We start from the raw sequence: 19,364 nt of genomic DNA on the forward strand, positions 1-19,364 counted from the left end.
AACTTATAAAAATATATAAAAGAATCATAAAAACATAAATAGGATCAAATCAATCGGTAGGACTAGTTTAACAAAAACCGACAAGGGTACTAGTCCAAAGAAAGTCATTAGATTGATTGACCTAGGAGATGAGCGGTTGAACCAATTTTTTATTTTTTGGTATTTTATTTAATTAAATTGGATAGACCAGTCGAATTGACAAATTGATAGCCTGATCGGTTCAACCATTGGTCCGATTCTGAAAACCTTAGTCAGAATATTTTATATTGACATATGCTAATTGTTGGATAATTAAAATTTATAAAATTAATGAAAAAATCAAAATTAAGTATTTTTGGTATATTTAGATCGGTGGTCGAATTGGTCAGACCACCAATTTATCAGGTCGACCAATTAGTTTAATTTAATTAAATTAAATATTAAAACATAAAAAATATTTAAAAAAACGGTTTAATCGTTCGGTTCTCAGGTCAACCAATCTAATGGCTTTCTCAAGACTAGTACCTAGTCAATTTCAGTCTAGCCGATTCAACGAGGGATCCAATATAGTTCAAATTTGATGATTTTTTGATAATTTTATATGTTTATATCAATTTTAATATTTTAAGTATTTTTAATGATTTATTATAATTGTTTTAAGAATTTTAAAAGTTTTATGACATTTTAAATATTTTTATGAATTTTTATAATTTATTAAATTTTATTAGATTTTTAATAATATTTATAAGTATATATTAATTTTAATAGCATTTTAAAAAATATTTTAATTTTTAATAATTTTTATAATTTTCCTTTTTTTATAATTTTTAAAATATTTTTATGAAAAATATTAGATTAAATTATAAGCTATACATGTCACCTTTTAATTAGTTGGTCAATGTTTTTAGTGGTAAACATGGTTAATGATGAAAATAGTTAACAGAGGGCTTTATTAAATTTTTTATTAATGATAGAGAATTAAATTTATTAAATTTAATTTTTCATATTTTCTTATACATAAGCCTTGAAAAAATATGAAGAAGATTTTATAATCAATTTAAAATAAAAATAGTAATAAACATTGTGGAGGCAGCCACCAAAGAAGGCCTTAAATTGTTGCAGTTAGCAGTTAAAGAAATATTAAACCGTCGGGTGTTGCAAACATCCTTCAAATTGAGAGTAGAATAATTAGCCCCGTTTCAGCTTCTTCACTTTCTCTTTTATAATAATTAAAAAAGGGACCTTCATGGTCTGCCCCCTGCCCTTCTTCACTGCTTTGCTTTTGGCCTTTTAAGTTTACAAGCAAATTGTTACACTCCTCACGTTTTGTGATGGGCATGTGAAACGTCACTGACAAAACCCCAAATCAGTGTCGGCGCTGCTTCACTCACCCTCGTGAATCCTCCCTTCCTACTAATGCTAACATTTGGCATTATAAAATAAAGCAAAAAACCAACCTCAAAGGGAAGAACCACCACCACAGTTCCACTTCCAAGCCATGGGACCCTCATCTCTTCTTTTCCTATATCTTATTTTTTTCCATGGGTTTTCCCCTTTGGTTGAATCCAGCTACCTTGACTACGCCGACGCACTGTCGAAATCCATTCTGTTTTTCGAAGGCCAACGCTCGGGTTTTTTGCCACAAGATCAACGTATAGGATGGAGGGGTAACTCGGGATTGAGCGATGGGTGGATGTACAACACGGACTTAACCGGCGGATACTACGACGCCGGTGACAATGTCAAGTTCGGGTTCCCAATGGCGTTCACCACCACAATGTTGGCCTGGAGTGTGATTGAGTTCGGAGATTTAATGCCTCCAAATGAGCTGAGGAATGCGCTTGTGGCGATTCGTTGGGCCACTGATTATTTACTCAAAACTGTGTCTCAGCCTAACCGGATTTTCGTTCAGGTATTAATCACCTAAATTTTATTGTTCTGCCAGTGCCTGCCTCTCTTCACTTTGCCTATGTCCTTTCTGTTTGGGCGAGGGCAATTTGGAAACTTCAGTTCACTGCCATTTACGTAGGTAATGGCTCCAATCATGGTTGTCGTTTTCAAACCAAATTTCCCTCTGCAAATCTCACTTTTTCTTTCTTGGGATGCTCATTTGGTTGTAGATCATGGGAACCAGTATTACTCTTTAGAAAACAAAAACTCAAGTTTGGGAAAGATAGATTAGATTAAACATCGAATTCCATGTTTGTTTTAACTGTTGAAAAGACAAAAAAACTAATGCTTATTTTTTGTAGTAAAATACATAAAAGGTAGATTAGATCACGTGCGTCTCTATAATTACACATAAAGAAATTAGATGTTGTTGTTTAATATTTGATGCTGGGGTGTACTGTTAATGCTAAGTTGGAATCTAAGACCATTGTCTCCTTTTTTAAGCTTTTTTTCTTTTTTAAAGACATTGAATTGGATGGGTCAAGTTTATCGGTCCCCATCGTCCTTGATGTTCCATATAGATAGGATGTGTAGCGTCTCTCACGCGCTCATTTCTCACGCAATCTGTGCTACCACTTAAGGTTGGGGATCCAAATATAGACCATAGCTGTTGGGAAAGACCGGAGGATATGGACACGGCCCGGTCTGTTTACGCTGTGGATGCACCGAACCCAGCTTCCGATGTGGCAGGTGAAACGGCGGCCGCTCTCGCAGCTTCATCCATGGCGTTCAGATCAGTAGACCCAGGATATGCGGATACGTTGTTAGGGAATGCTGTTCAGGTTTTCCAATTTGCCGATAATTTTAGAGGTGCTTATAGTGACAATGCTCACATTAGGGACGGTGCCTGCCCATTTTACTGTGATTTTAGCGGATACCAAGTAAGTAGAAATAATTTAAAAGAAACATTAGTAAAAATAGATTCGAATTGGCTTAATTTGATTATGTGATTTACATAGGATGAATTGCTATGGGGAGCAGCATGGTTAAGAAGGGCTTCACAAGACAATTCCTACCTTAGTTACTTGGAAAACAATGGGAAAACCCTTGGTGCTGATGACAATATTAATGAATTTGGGTGGGACAATAAGCATGCTGGATTAAACATTCTTGTCTCCAAGGTTAACCCTCAGTTTCTTTCTTTCTTTCAAGTTTCAAGCATTGAATCAGTAGTTTGTATGTTGACTTAGGGTGTTCCCCTGTTTTCAGGAAGTGCTAGATGGAAACATGTACACTCTTGAATCATACAAAGCCTCAGCTGATAGCTTCATGTGCACATTAATCCCCGATTCATCTTCATCCCATATCGAGTATACCCCTGGCGGCCTCATCTACAAGCCCGGAGGCAGCAATTTACAACATGCTACCACCATTTCATTCATCCTCCTCGTTTACGCTAAATACCTCGATCGGACTTCACAAACCGTCAACTGCGGGAACGAATTCGTGTCTCCGGTTTTGCTTCGGACGCAAGCAAAGAAACAAGTTGATTACATCTTAGGTGAGAACCCGATGGGATTATCGTACATGGTCGGTTATAGCAACTATTTCCCGCAACGGATTCATCATCGTGGCTCTTCACTACCCTCGGTTAAAGATCATCCTGAGTTCATTGCTTGCAAGGACGGTTCCATTTATTTTAATTCGACCAACCCTAACCCGAATGTTTTGGTCGGTGCAATAGTGGGAGGGCCTGGAGAAGATGATGTTTATGGCGATGATAGAGCTGATTTTAGGAAATCAGAGCCCACTACTTACATCAATGCACCATTTGTTGGTGCTTTAGCTTACTTTGCAGCCCATCCCAATCCTAGTTAGCACCAAATCCAACTACATTCTGTACATATTTCATGATCTTTTTAGAAGCTGGAAAAAGGTCTCTCATCTTGAGTGAAGCAAAAGAGGGAAGAGGCTAAGCCAGATCACCATCTTTTCTTATTATTACTACTATTTTTATAATTTTAAATATTGAATCACAAGAACTCCTTGTGATTTTTCTAGAAAGAATCTTTACCTTTTATTCATAAATTAGACATGAAGCTAAATTTGTGAATATAGGGTTTCTTTTTGTGAATTGAAAATGAGATGTAAGACCATTGGACCACCTAATTGATTGGCATAACAACACTTTGTAGGATACTTGGGAACATCAAAAGCTGATTAATGAAAGAGTTCCTCCTACTAACTAATCCCCCAAACATTCTTACGTGGGATGGATGTTCATATTTCCTTTTTAAAAACAAAATTAACCCATGTATCAATATTTTTGCGTTCCATACTTTAAAAACATTTATATATTCGAATTGGATCAGATCTGAAATAGTTTGTAATGATCCGGCTGGCTCCATCTAAGATTAACCTACCGCATGGACTTCAAGGGTAGATATATAACATATTGTAATGAACCAACCATCTTTTTGTCCCTATCCTACAGCAGTTAGGGACATTGATTTTATGTGTCACCTACCATGATTTATGTACAATCGAAGACTGATTATCATCCCCATCGGCCCATATTCATGTTTCCCTTTCTTTTTTTATTCCAATACTCTTACCTGCCATCTTAAATGGTCTCACAGCCTTGCCGGTAGAAAACAAGCACACCGTGTAGATCCGTAATACATAGCATTGCAGTTTCCTCATTATTATGTAGCTCTCAGTCTTTTAGGTTGTTAATCCTAATCTAAGGGCCCATCTCCATCGGGTAGACATGTGATAGTATGGTCGAAATACCTGTGACAATGTTACCTAATTTCTGTCTTTACAGGTTTTCTCAATAATAATGGTAGGGGGCCTTGTTTTCTTCTTGGTTAATCATTGTCTTTTATTTACCAAATGATTTTGTTTTAGCCAGACAGGTTTCAATTAATTTAAATGTCGGTTCAAGTCCATTTTTTTGGGTTGCAATTTAGAAACAACAAATCTTGTCCTAAGTGTAAAACTGGAACCGATGAGACAACCAAATTAGAACTTTGAATTCCATTAATGAAACATTCTTCATTCTATACATGTCTGAATTTTAGTTGTTAATGAATGATTGCTTGTATTAAAGAGGAACATGTGATGATCTTATTATATAAAACAGATGATTAATGACTAATCACATGCTTGCCTATTTAGAATCACGAGGGAGAGGGACTCACTTGTTGCTCAGATAAGTTTAGATCACATGTTAAGTAGTTATTTATTTATGTAATTACAGCTGTTTTCATTTTCATACATGAAATTGGTGAATGGTGAGGAAGCTTGTTGAAACCAGCAGGCAAACTAAATTTTTATATGCTTGATGGTGGAACCATAAGAATTTATACAAAATTACTAAATAATTTTGGATGTGTATTTTTTTTTTAAAACAAAGTAAAATTAAGCAAACTAGGTTTTGATTTGATTTGATGGTAAGGTTGAAGAGTAGGGAATTTCGAATTTGATGGTTGAATCTCATCCTATGTAGATGTGTGAGTTTTCTTATTTATTCTGGTTTGAGTTGAGTTTTTTTTTAAGGGGTAGGAGATATTATTTTAGGGAGCAAAAATTAATAATAAACTTTTGAGTTAATGTACAATTTTATCATTATATTATTTATAATTTTATAAATTTTGAAGAGATTAAAAGAGTAAATTTACCATTTTGAAAGGAGAGAAGGAAGGGTTTAGAACTGGAATTAAAAGTTAAAAATTCAATACAAAGGGTTAGTAATGATTATATAAGTAAAAAATAAAAATAAAAATTAAAGGATATTAAAGTAATATCAATGGCATTGAAGCAATTAAAAGGATATGGGTTTAATCAATGTATTATCGAAAGTATGATTACTAGTAGGCATTGTATAAAAGAGTTGGTTAGAATTAGGGGTGAATATTCGATCGAGTCGAGTTGAATTGAATCAAAAAATTTTAAGTTAGTCGAGTTGACAAATCCTATTTTAGTAATTGAACTTAATTTGAATTTTTTTCTAATCGAATCGAATCGAGTCAAGTCGAGTTAACGAATCCTATTATTTATACTCAATGTTGCGTTTACATGGACCGATTATTTAACTAGTAGACGAAGTACAAGATTATTTAACTACATAAACAATATAATGATTTTGTCTTTTAACTTAATAGGTAAACATTTATCAAAACGATGTAGTTTTGCAACTTAATGATTTTGACTTTTAACTTTTGAAAAAAGTAAACATTTATCAAAACAACGTAGTTTTGCCTTTTCTTATTCGGATTGTCGGATAGCTCGAATTGTGTAATTCATATTCAAGTTAAACCAAAAAACTTAATTTTTTGTTCGAGTTGATCTGAATAACTTGATTAACTCAAGTAACTCGAACTATTTAATTCAAAATTTGAAATTTTTTTATCGAATTTTTGAATCGAATTGGATTTTGCTCACCCTTGGTTAGAATACATTGTTAGGTAGTTTTTAGGAGTTTGTAAGATTTGATTCGATTAAAAAAATCGATTTTTTTTAAATTTTGAATTATTCAATTTTTTCGAGTCAATTTGAATAAGGAATTTGGATTTTGAGTTCGAGACAAGTGAAATTTTAAAATTTCGAATAACTTGAATAATTAGAATAATTCAAATAACAAATTGGTGCAGATACCCTTTTGATTTCTGTTAATTTTGAAACTATGCAAACTGGTCTCTCTCTCAACAATAATTTCAAAATAATTTTTAAAATTGAAAATATTTATAAAAATTTCAAAAGTTATAATTTTTTAAAAAATCTAAAAATATATAAAGAAAGTTAAAATTTTTAAAATTTTCTAAAACAGTAATTTTGATATCTAAAAAGTTAATTAATGATTTAAGTTTATTATACTAAAGTATCTTTTTTTTCTTTGAAAATTTTTCAAAATATATATGGTTTCAAATTATGTGTTTTAACATGGAATTAATTATATTGTAATAAGGTTTTAATTTGATATGTTTAATTTTTAATTTAACTCAAATAATTTCACTCAATTTGACTCAACTAGAATTTCATTTCATTGGAATCGATTCGAAAAACTTTCAATCCAGTTAGGATGATAAAATAAAACACATTAACTTAATTAAATCAAAATCTTTTTTACTCGGTTTGATTTGATTAAACGCCCACCACTATTAATTCTCAAAATATGGGCTTCATGACGTTTATAAATTTGGAAACAGCAAAGTTAAGGCTAACCCACTAAACTCTAATTCAAGTCTCAAGTTTCATTAGGGGGGGGCTTAGGGCTCAAGCCATTCATTTACTATGATATTTTTTCCACTTCAACAGTATTAGATTAAATTAATTTTTTTAAAGGATTATTTTTTGCTATAGTTTATAATCAGTGTTAGAATTTTGATAGGTGTTTTAGTTCAATTGACATTAATATTATTGTCAGTGCAGGAGGACGTGAGTTCGTGTGCGCTAAAACGCATTTTCTTCCTATTTAAAGATTAGAGAAGGACTATAAATAATTCTAGGCATTGTATAAAATTATATATATGATAAGAACCTGTATTAAAATTAATGTTAAAAAATAAGAAATAAATGAGACACTTATTAATGTCTATGAAAAGTTTACTTTCCAATTGATAATACTCCTTTGTTAAATTAGAATATGGAGGATAATTTTCCCATTTAACTGATTACTAGTTTGGCAATACTTTTAAAATTTACTTTTGAAAAGTTTAGTTTAAAATTTGAGTGTTTAACATTGTCTGTCAAAAAATACTTTTGAGAAATAAAATATCCATTTTAGACATGTTATTATCAAGTAATAAATATGTATTTAAATAATATTTAAATTAGTTAATATTATTATATTTTAGTAAGAATATAAAAAAATAATTATAACATGTTGTTAATATTTTTATATATGATGTTAAAACCATTTTTATTTTGAAAAACGGGGATCGAATTTAAAACGAGGTATGGAGTCGCCACCAATCCTTTTTGTTCAGGTGTGATCGAGTCACCCTGTGATCGATCATTTTAATAAAGCATTTTGGTTTATTAAAACAACGTTTTTTGGTCTGCGAAAAACTAGAAAACGGATTCGGGAGTCGGTTACGCGCGAGGAAGGATCAGCACCCTCGCAACGCCCAAAATTGGTACCGTACTGATTAATTAACGTCCTAATGTTGAAAATTTGAAAAAGATTTTAAAATGCGATTCCTTTAAAAACGTTTAGGTTGAAAGTCGAGATTCTCTCGTTCAGAAGGAATAAAATATCATATCCAGCACGATTGGATACAACATTTCAAACCCTCAATATAAGATCATTTCATAATTTTCGAAACTCATGCATTTGAAATTTAAAAAGGATATTTGGCTATTTGGCCAAACGATAAATCGCAACCTAGCACGATTGGGCACGATTTATCGATTTTACAAATACAGAATATTGCCTCATTTTAATTTAAGAAAACATAGATGAAATTTCAAAAGGATATTATGTACTTTTGTCGAATGAAAAATCGAAACCCAGCATGATTGGGCACGATCTCTCAAACTCCCAAACACAAAATATTGCCTCGTTTTAATTTAAGAAAACGTGGACGAAATTTCACAAGGGTATTCCATATTTTAGTTGAATGTAAAAAATCAAAACCCTACACGATTGGGCACGATCTCTCAAACTTCCAAACACGAAATATTTCTGTAACAGCCTAATTTTCAGTGGTGTCGGAATAGTGGTTTGAGATCTCTAAATCCGACGAATGAGTCAAAAATTTAATAAATTAATACCTACGAGGCAAGTGTGAATATAGAATTATTTTTGAATTAGTGAAGTGAGTGATTTAAAAGAATTAATTAGGTAAATTGGGTCGAGAATGAGGTATCGAGAAGTCGACTTCATAAACCGAGCCATAAATATTTTTAGAAATATTTATGGAGTGTTAGTGAGGTAGTATTAAAATTTTGTCAGAAAATTTTGATGTTTGGGTGGTTAATTAAATAAAAAGGACTAAATTGAAAAATGTGTAAAAGTTGCAAAAAAGATTAAATAGCTCAATTGTCAAATGAGGAAGGACCTAAAGTATAAATAATCCCAAAGGAGATATTTTGGGCGGCAATAGCTGAGAAAAACCAGGAAAAGGGGTGAAATAAGGGCAAAATTGGAAAATTCTCAAAATTAGCTAAATAAAAATGGGACCAAATTGGAATATCTAGAATTCACTTCATTTTTCTTTATTTCATCAGCTGATAAACAACCATGGAAGAGGGTTCAAGCTGGTTTTCATTCTCTAGCTACATGTAAGTTTAATTCTTGATTTCTCCTAGAAATTTCTATGTTTTTGGACTTTTACAATTAGGTCCAACTTACTATTTCGTTAGTTTTTGATTTCATGGTTAATTTTTAAAGTTGATATGGATGAGTGCTGGAATAATATGATGAATAAACAGATAATTGAAGCTTTAATTTAGATATATGATAATTTTATCAAGTAAAATTGATGGAAATTGATTTTAGGACCTACTTGTGAAAATGTTTGGAATTAAAGTCTAGTGCTGAAATTATGATTTCCAAAGGTTGTAAAGTAGTTTAAAGTGATAGAATAAAGTGTATATTGAGAAAAATCAGCTCAATTGAGAGGTTAATTGAGTAGGGACGAAATTGTTATTTATTAAAAGCTTAGGGGAAAAATGATAATAAACAGCTTGCACTAAAATAATTTTGGACAGCAGCAGTAGACTAACTTTTAAAAATCACCATAAATTTTATAAATCGAATTAGAAGTTGAAAAAAATATGAAATTAAAGCTTATTGAGTCTAGTTTATCATAGAAGAAACAGTATAAGCAATGGACTTGTAAATCATGAGATATAATGAATTTTGTGAGACAAGGTCAGAATGAATTCGGGTTCCCCTGCTATGAATTTGAAAATTCATAAAAAATTAATTAAAAATAATTAAGGGCTTAAATTTATATTTATAGAATCCTGAATGAGTCTATTTTCAATAGAAACAAACGTGAATATCATTAGAATCTTGTACGAGGAGATAATTAATTTTTAGTGAAGAAGAGTCGGAACTGTCAGACAGCAGAACAGGGGTGAATTTAAAGAATAAACTGTACTTATTGGTTAAACCAAAAATTATGAAAATTTTATAGTAAGAATATATGTGAGTCTAGTTTCAGGGAAAATTATCAGATCTTAATTTGGAGTTCCGTAGCTCCAGATATAAATAATTTAGTGACTATGACACGGGTGGATAGCTTGAATATTCACATAAATAATTAGTGAAAATTATGGATAAGCTTACTTACAAGTGTGTTATTTATACCAAGGATGTGGATGGAGAGGAGGAGGAATATATATATATATATATGAATGACGTGTGTATAAATTGATTACATTCCCGATTATAATCGATAAATGTTGAATTAGAAATGATATAATGTTTTATTTGGAATATTTATTATGAAATTATAATTATCGTTATAATACAAAAATCAAACTTGTGAGTTTGTATAACTAAATTTTAGTGACCATTTGTTAATTTTATGAATTTCATGATGTGTTATTTCATATGTATTGATGATAAAATCGTGAATAATGTAAAAGCATGAAAATTGAATAAATGATCAAATTGAGCACTTCAGTTCAGTGATAAGATGAATTGACGGAAAAGACAATGGTTGATCCATGGCAAAGTGTGAAACGTAGGTATGGTATCATCCATACCGAGTTGTGAAATGTAGGTATGGTATCATCCATACTGAGTTGTGAAACGTAGGTATGATATTATCCATACTGAGTTAAGAACGTAGGTATGGCATTTCCCATACCGAGTTGTGAAATGTAGGTATGGTATTTCAATAAGGAAAACCATACTGAGTTGTGAATCGTGACATTGACCAAAGACGTATAAATATGGAATATGTTTGACAAATGTGTTCATTTATAATTATGGAATTATATACCTCATGTGTGCTATTTGCATAAAAATGATATTTCAAATATTTTGGTGAGTAAAGCTTAAATATGAAACAGTATGAAACCGAGACAAGTTGTTATGAAAATATATTTAAATTATCTGTAAGTGTTTCGTACTCCTCGATAATGCCTCGTACTCTATTTGGCGACGGATACGGGTAGGGGGTGTTACAATTTCCTTATGTTGAGAGGGGTTTTTTTTAAAACGCGAGCGGTTATAAAATGAATGAAAATAAAAATAAAATATAGAAAATACTAATTGATGAGAGTGCTTAAAAATCTGGTAAAATAGGGTTTTTAAAAGAAATGATGGTATATAAGTAAATTCTTAAGAAAATACAAATATGAAACAACATAAGATTTATAATGTATGCAGATAAAGCTAATATAAATTTTGTGTATGTAATAATACATAAAGGTAACCTAATTAAATATCATACATAATTTTAAGATCACATTATATGAAAGGTTTTTAAAACAATAAGAATAACGAAAAATAATAGTAATATTAAAGAAACACTTTAGCATATAAAAAAATGATAGTAAAATAATAGTAAAAATAATAACAGAAATAGTAATAAAATAATAACAAAAATAGTAATGATAATAATAATATCTAATAGTAACAATAATAGCAAGAATAATATTAATAATGATAATATATTAGCAATCTAATGTTGAAAAGCATGTAAAACGTGAAATAGTAAACAAAAACAAAATAATAATAATGGAAGTAATGCGATAAATAAAATATTTAATAAGCACAACAAAAAAATGAAAATAATTGAAGTTATAAAACGCTTGGGATTTAATCATAACCAAAACGAAACATGGGGCACAAGTCATAAAATTTCAAGAAATAACAAGTCATGAACTGGGACCAAAGTAGGCGCGCGTGCAAAGGGGAATGACCGATAGGGAAAATATCCCAAGCCCACAAAACGCAGCGTTCAGGCGTGGATTAAAATGAGTTTATGCGCAACATCCAAGGATAATTTAAAAAACAAATAGAATTTAAATAGGGCCAAATTAAAAACTAGTGCAAATGGGAAGGACTGAGCGCAAAAATTACCCATTTAAGGTAAAAATGCTCGGACCTGGCCTATTAATCGAGTCACCACGCGGACTTCTTTCTAACCCCCCTCCAAAATATGGCTATTTCAAAATTTAAGAAAAAAACCTTTATTTTATATATATATATATTTTAAAACATTTAAGAAGATCTTAAAAAACCCTAAAAGTTTCTTATTATTTTCTTCATTCCCTCAATCTCCTTATTTCCCAGCCGAAAGGCTAGTGTCCAGGCCTTCAACCCCCCCACCCGCTTGTAACCGGTGAAGCAAGGTCCTCCAACGGTGCGAGCACAATGCACGGTAAGCCTCTTCTCCTCTTCGATCTTTCGTATGTGCTATGGATCTAAATGGAAAAAAAAAAAGAAAAAAAGGAAAAATAGAACAAAATTGCAGTAAATAATCACCTTAAAAATATTCTTGGTCGCTTTTCTACTGATTTTCGTGTGTGTCTTGTATTATATTTCTCTTGTATTATATTTCGTGTGTATCTTGTATTATATTTCTCTTGTATTCTTTTTGTAAAAAAAAAATCGATCTCTTTTACAAATGTTTTCGAAGGCTTTTATAGCCTTTTTTACAACTGTTTCTTGCTTGTTTACAGGTGCGTGATCAAGCACGACTCCGACGTGGCGTGGTGGAGCGGCGCACGTTGTGGGGTGATGGCGTCCGGCACGCGGGGGAGGCGTGTGGCCTGCTGGAACGGCGCAAGAAAGGGTTGGGGTTTGTTTTGGGTTTATATTTTTTTTGTATTTTAGGCTTAAAAATTAGACTGTTTTGATATCTTTTTTGTTTATTGTTTATGGGTTTTGGGCGGGCAATTTTGGCTCATTACATATGAAATATAAATTTTAAATATTTTTAAGCAATAAATAATTAATTATTTATAAAATTTAATTAGAATATGTAAATTATATTTTAAATATTTAAATATAACCATTAAATATTTGTAATTAGTATTTTATAAAATATTTTTTATTTTTAATTAATTATTTTAATATATTTTTAATTATGTATCAAGAAAAAAAGAACATACTATGTATTGGAGGTGAAAATTCAAAATTTCAATCAAAAGAAGCTTGTTTAGTACAACTTTTTATCAAAAGTATTTTGAAATCAAAAATATTTTTTTTAGCACTACTAAATAGGCCCTGAGTATGACTCATATTAAAATTGTTTTTTATTATATTGTTAAGTTTTCAACATAAATGACAAAACTAGTATATTTCATAATTAGCATCTTGATTGAATTTGTTTTAATTTTGGAAATGAAAGTGATAAGTTTTTAAATTATTTTTATATTAAATTTTTAAATTTTTGGGCTAAAATATTTTAAAATATATATAAAGCAAACATTTAATGCAATGAATACAGATATAATAAACTTTAATAGACATTAATATAAAGAAAGAAATTTAAAATGTCTCAACAATAATGGAAAGGCCATTAGAAATTATAGTAAATACCGTACGAACGCTTGGTAGATGGTCAAACCATATAAAAAGAGAGCAAACTACCATCTAACTAAGAGCAAAGCAGGACTCAAACCATATTGCTGACGAAACTAATTTGTTGAGACTAAGGCTACCTTTGGTACCGCTTTTTTCACCAGTGAGTTTCAGTTGGGTTACCCAACCTCACTGAATTCTTGCTTAGTTCACTGGTCAGGTCAGATGAAATTTCATTTCAATCTCACTTCTTTGGTCTTTGAAACAGGATGAAGCTTTCAACAGCAATTAAAGGCAATTGGGAAAATAGGCATACTTTTATTTATTTTTTTACCATTTTATCCTTGAAATTTTGGCCTAATTCCTTCCCGAACCTTATTTGTTTTCAGATTTGTGAAGAAAATAGCCAAATTCTCTGTGAAGCTCTTCAACTCCTCCGACGACCGACAAGCCTGTGAAGCGCAAAGTCTCTCTGTTTCTTCTTGTAAGTAATTTCTTTTCATTCCCATATTCTCTGTTTCTTCTTGCTACCATATTCTCTGTTTCTTCTTGTAAGTTATTGCAACAATGGTTTTGCATAATTACATTCGAAAACATGCTTGGTCAAATGATGAGGATTTTTGACAATTTGAGAATATACTCGACATGCCAATCTTTTTAGGCCATTTTGATAGAGATGAATCTAGTTTTTCTAACAGTAAAAGTGACCTTGAAATTGCAATGTTAAGGGAAACCATTGTAAATAGTTAAATGAATCAATATTTGTAAAAACAATTTTGAATCATAACCTAATTTCTAGTAATAATGAAACTTGTTATGTCTTATGTTACTATATATATATATTTATTAAAATCATTCATTTAAATACTTCAAAATTTGATCTAAGTATAATGTTACTATTTGAGAAAATAATATTTATCATTGTTATAAAAGAATATTTAACTATAAAAATTAAAATTATTATCATTTTATCTAATAAATAATTTAAATTGATTATATAATTCATTAAAATATTTATAATAAAATATTAGAAGATACATTTTAATATTTTATTAAATAAATTTATAATTCACATATTTTAATAATTTTATATAAGTAAAATAATTTAAAACTTCTATTATATATCAATTCTAATCTAATGTCCTTAATAATCATTTTTTATTTTCACATCACCGCTACAGCTACGTTTGAATCCAAACACACACTCTACCGCTCTTTCTAATCTCACCGTATCTAATCTCACCGCTACAGTAACTAATATCACTGTCATCGCTATTTTTAACCTCACCAGAGATAAACACACCGCCTATCCAAACTAAGTCTAAGGCTGCTAGCAAACAAAACACCTTGAATCGTTGAACCCCTTTCTAGGTCCTTGCTCGGTGGTAATAGAAACAACATTGCGGACCTAAAAACAACAGATGCACAGTTGCAAAAAATAAAACAAATTAATCAAAAACGAGTCACTAAGGGTTTGAGAAATCGGAACACATAGGATCCGAGAAATATGACCCACTCAGACTCAAGAAAACCTTTAGACACCATTATTATGTCGAGAACAAGAAAACGAGGTCCTCTAATATCGGAAAAAAGAATGGGAGGGGAAGAAAATAAGGGAGTTTAGAGGAAAGAAAGAAAACGATGGGTGGTGATCAGAGATCACCCCACCAATCGAAAAGCATCGGGCAACAAGTGAAGGAAGAGTCTCACGAGGCAGCGACCCACCGGTGAAGAGAGGAAAAAGAGACCAAAGGGGAAGAAAAAAGAGATGAAAGCAAAGATACAATGGGAAGGAAAGGGGAGTGCCGGCTGACCAAAAGGCCGCAGCTGGCGACAAAAGTTCGGCAAAAAGTTCTCTTCAGGATTACAAAACGAAAGAGAAAAGTAGAGAGACCAAGAAAGGAAAAAAAAATTGACGATGGTGTTAAATTCTTCTTTAAGATTTGTTGTAATCTAGATGGTTAATATACTTGTCTCTCATTAGAGTTATGTGTTGAAATAAAGGTTATTGACAGTCGAAATAATTAAATTATTAATTTTTGACTTAATTAATTAATTTAATTTAATTGAATAAATTATTAAAAATTAAAAATTAGGAATATAAATTTAATTGTATTTCGACTGATTTTTAATTCAAGAATCTAATGGGCCAATTCGGTCCATTCCAAACAACATTGATTATCTATTTTAAAAAATTTTACACATGCCTCCTCCCATCAACATTGTAGCTTTCCCTCAAATTCAAGTCTTCTTCCCTTCACCTCCAAGTTTAAAGTAAGTCTAGAACATAAATTCCCACTCTCTTTTATGCAAATTAGGGTTTAAAATTTTGCTGATATTTTCGATTTGGTATGTATGCTTCTCTCTCTCTCTCTTTTTGCTTCTTACTTTCTTTTTCCATTTCATCAGTGTTTTTGACATGGAAATTTCATGCATGGCTTTAGGGTTTAGGGTTTTATATTAATTTGTTATGGCTCTTTAATGTTTCATTAAATTTTTTTATGAAAGATTCATCCCCATTGTTATGACCCACGAAAGACACTTCCAAGTTCTTGCTGTTATAGTTATTTGTTTGATCGTTAATTCGCAAATCAATTTAAACCTTTCTGTTTTAATTTCAACATTATCTCAGTTTTATTTAAGGTGTTGTGATGGCTGATGCGAGAAGTTACTTGATTCGTGTAATTCCTGCTCTTAGATATAGTTATTTTAATCACGCCTTTTTGTTCTTGGGCATGAAAAAGGGAAGAAGGTTATGCTTGAATTTGTGTTCGTCTGCTGAGGGTATCTGTCATTAAGAATTTGACTCACTTGGGTACTATTTGGCCATGATTGTTTGGAGAAGATTGCTGCAATGTCCTATAATTTGCTTGTTTTAGTTGAAAATTTGAAATCAAACTTAAAACTTCAGATTGCAATATTGAAGAAGTGTGTGCCACCTATTTTAGTTGATGATATCCATTTTTTACTCTTAAATTGTTTTTCCAGAGAATCGTTAGATGAAAACTTATATTGGGGAATCGATTTTGTTATTTTTTGCTTTTCAATGTTTCATAGTAACATGAATTCTACAGGATGAGTACATATATATATATATATACATATTCATCTTGGAGTGTATTAACCAAATAATAATGTAACCTGGTTCATTTATGCGGTTTGTCTGATGCGTAAAATTCAACATTCGCTGAGTGAAAGCATTATAGTTGTTTTACATTGCTCCTGAAGCAAGTATGTTTGGTTTGATGAAAGTTCGACACGTATGGTGCTGTCTTTGGTTACTGTTATTTACATTGTTTACAACTTGATTGTAAATTTTGTAGCAATGGATGTAGAAGATGACACAAGAGAGGGCTTGGCTTCCTCCATTATCCTTCAATCTTTGGAATCCACTCGGCAGGGAGATAAGCTTTCTGATGAGGATTTGGCTTGGGTTAATTCTTGTCTGGTTACAGATACTGAAATTTTGGAAAGAAATTGGTCTTCTTTCAAAGATGTTTTGCTGGAGATCATTGGTGACCAACCTGAGCCACTTGACTCTTCTGCAACTGGAAGCAATGGTTTTCTTAGTGGAACTGAAATCAGTATAGCTCCTTCCATCAAGGAGGCAGAGGCTGCCAATTACTCAGGGAGAACTGATGAAGATCTTCTTGTCATTCCAGTGGATGGAGAAAATGGAATGAACACCAACAACATTCCTATCAAAAAGAGGACTGGTACCCAGCAGCAATTTCTTCAGGAAGATTCCACTGAAATGTTTTGGGGAGATCCTTTCCGACGCACCTACAAGGAGAATGATAGAAAGGATAGTGCTGTTGATTCAGGAGTTAAATCAAGCTTATCTGCAGAAGAGATGAATTCATCAACAGCGGATATCTTCAGGGTATGGGATTTGGACATTCCAGTGGATGGAGACAATGGAATAAACACCAACAACATTCCTATCAAAAAGAGGACTGGTACTCAGCTGCAATTTCTTCAGGAAGATTCCAATAAAATGTTTCGGGGAGATCCTTTCCGACCCACCTACAAGGAGAATGAAAGAAAGGATAGTGCTGTTGATTCAGGAGTTAAATCAAGCTTATCTGCAGAAGAGATGAATTCATCAACAGTGGATATCTTCAGGGTATGGGATTTGGACATTCCGGATGAGGAAGATGATCTTATTAACGAGTTGAACAAGGTTGCTGCAGAGACAACAACTTCCTTTCCATCAATGCCATTGCCTTTTGATGATTCAACAGCATTGAAAGACCTGGAAGATGAACCACTGGATAATTTGATTGCGGGCATTGCAGATCTATCTTTAAACGCTGAAAAGTTTTAGTTCATTTCTATGTCCATAAACATATGTAGATTTGTCAAATATTGCCTAGACTAACTATGTTGCAACCTATGACATTTCCGATGAGGTTTACAAGGGTTTTGTTGCTTTGTCAGTTTAAGATGCCCCATTGTTTTGGTTAGGATTTCAAACAAGACCAGGTGGTCTCCCCAGCACCGTCACGCATACTTCTGAAACTCAGTGGTTATAGCCCGGCCTTGGACTTAAATTCTCAAAGAAGCATTTTTCGTCTTTTAAGGTGAAAACCCTGTTTTTTTGTTAGTGTAGGGGCTGGTTAGTTCATCAGAGCAAAACAATATTCTTATACATGGTAATGTATGTATGAGAATATAATTTAGTGTGGGTGGTACAAGTGTAGACAGCAAACTTGTGTCTCAATTTATGAATAATGGGGTTGGAAAAACTCCTCTCTTATTATTAAAACGAGGTAGTTGTCGGGCTATGCTCTTCTTGGCTATTTTCTGAAAGGGCAACAAAGTAAATATATCCGACTTCCCATAATTTATGGAGGGCCCGGATGATAATCGACAATCAGTTAGAATATGCTTAAGAGTGTATCGTGGCGTCAAAGAAAATATGGCAAAGAATGAGAGAGATTGATTACATCTTTCATCTACAACTAGTTTAATTACAATTAAATTTTTATTACTATTATAATATTTAGGGTAATTTCACTTAATTTCACTAAACTATTATTAACCTTCTGTTTTGGTCACTCAACTTCAAAATGTAACAAAATATTCATTGAACTATTTGAAAATATTTATTTAAATCATTGGACTGTTAAAATTATTGTTGTATGGCTATCTTTGTTTGCATCGCTTACATCAATCAAAAGCTCTACTTCCCTTGCTCTTATACAATTAAGTTTTTTTTTTCATAAAATAATTTTGAATGTTATGAATTTGCGAATCAAAATCCAAATAATTTTTTTCTTCAATCCTCAACGTTGACAGACATATCATCTAAGATATGTTCTCCTACATGTCGATGAGTATCGATCCACTATACCGATTGTCGAATCATCACTTGGGAGCTCTCTAGCCAGACTTTGTTTTTTCTTTTTAAACAGTCCAGTGACTTAAATAAAAACTTTCAACTAGTTCAATGACTTAAATGAAAACTTTCAAATAGTTTAGTGACCTTGGGTGAATTTTCCCTATTATTTATATATTTTAATTATATTTGAAAATAATTAATTACTTTAATTAAATAAAATATATTATTAAACAATAATTAATTATATATGTAACACCCAAACCCGACCTAGAGGTTACGATTAGATCTTGAGGAATTACATTAACTCATTTAAAAACTTCCGATTTAATCAAACTTGGTGTGCGTTTCGAAAACATAAAATTTGGAAAAACTCTCACAAATGTTTAGTAAAACTTAAGTCTGGAATCACTTATCTCAAACTCAGAATTTGAATTCGAAATCGTGTGTTTTAAAAATACCAATATTGGCAGATCATTTCCCAAACCAAGGCAAACATTAAACCATTTAATTTTTACAGAAAAACACTTAAGTGATTACTTAATCTTTGCAGCAAAAATTTCCTGAGTTTTAATTTTGAAAGCCAAATTTTTAGTTTGGTAAATCATGCGATTTTGTAGTTTAACGTTAAAATACCAAAATCCAACAAGCAGCATAAAAACC

The 19,364-nt window shown here is 31.7% G+C and overlaps 2 protein-coding genes and 1 long non-coding RNA gene across 4 annotated transcripts; all 3 read left to right on the plus strand.

Moving 5' to 3' along the window:
* The first annotated feature begins 1,053 nt into the window (after positions 1–1,053).
* LOC108476740 (endoglucanase 24-like) lies at positions 1,054–3,936 on the plus strand. The gene is made up of 4 exons (XM_017779034.2): positions 1,054–1,891; positions 2,511–2,810; positions 2,889–3,050; positions 3,139–3,936. Exons 1-4 carry the CDS (start codon positions 1,478–1,480, stop codon positions 3,745–3,747), a joined length of 1,485 nt encoding a protein of 494 aa, XP_017634523.1. The 5' UTR covers positions 1,054–1,477; the 3' UTR covers positions 3,748–3,936.
* Positions 3,937–12,068: 8,132 nt separating this feature from the next.
* Positions 12,069–12,804, plus strand: LOC128285140 (uncharacterized). The gene is made up of 2 exons (XR_008275557.1): positions 12,069–12,215; positions 12,517–12,804. It is a non-coding gene; the product is annotated as an uncharacterized LOC128285140 (long non-coding RNA).
* Positions 12,805–15,501: 2,697 nt separating this feature from the next.
* On the plus strand, positions 15,502–18,128 carry LOC108476852 (uncharacterized). 2 transcript variants are annotated; one of them, XM_017779213.2, is made up of 2 exons: positions 15,502–15,634; positions 16,684–18,128. In XM_017779213.2, exon 2 carries the CDS (start codon positions 16,686–16,688, stop codon positions 17,685–17,687), a length of 1,002 nt encoding a protein of 333 aa, XP_017634702.1. In that variant the 5' UTR covers positions 15,502–15,634; positions 16,684–16,685; the 3' UTR covers positions 17,688–18,128. The 2 variants fall into 2 exon arrangements, with proteins under 2 accessions (XP_017634702.1, XP_017634703.1); XM_017779214.2 differs by having other exon boundaries at positions 15,560–15,709.
* The last annotated feature ends 1,236 nt before the right edge of the window (positions 18,129–19,364 follow it).

Source organism: Gossypium arboreum, chromosome 12, assembly GCF_025698485.1.
Source record: "Gossypium arboreum isolate Shixiya-1 chromosome 12, ASM2569848v2, whole genome shotgun sequence".
Taxonomy (NCBI): domain Eukaryota; kingdom Viridiplantae; phylum Streptophyta; class Magnoliopsida; order Malvales; family Malvaceae; genus Gossypium; species Gossypium arboreum.

Bases quoted from the DNA above. Each gene is read 5' to 3' on its own strand.
- LOC108476740 (XM_017779034.2), top strand. From the start codon at position 1,478: ATGGGACCCTCATCTCTTCTTTTCCTATATCTTATTTTTTTCCATGGG. The intron at 1,892-2,510 runs GTATTAATCACC...CTACCACTTAAG, and splicing joins CTAACCGGATTTTCGTTCAG to GTTGGGGATCCAAATATAGA. The intron at 3,051-3,138 runs GTTAACCCTCAG...CCCTGTTTTCAG, and splicing joins TAAACATTCTTGTCTCCAAG to GAAGTGCTAGATGGAAACAT.
- LOC108476852 (XM_017779213.2), top strand. From the start codon at position 16,686: ATGGATGTAGAAGATGACACAAGAGAGGGCTTGGCTTCCTCCATTATC.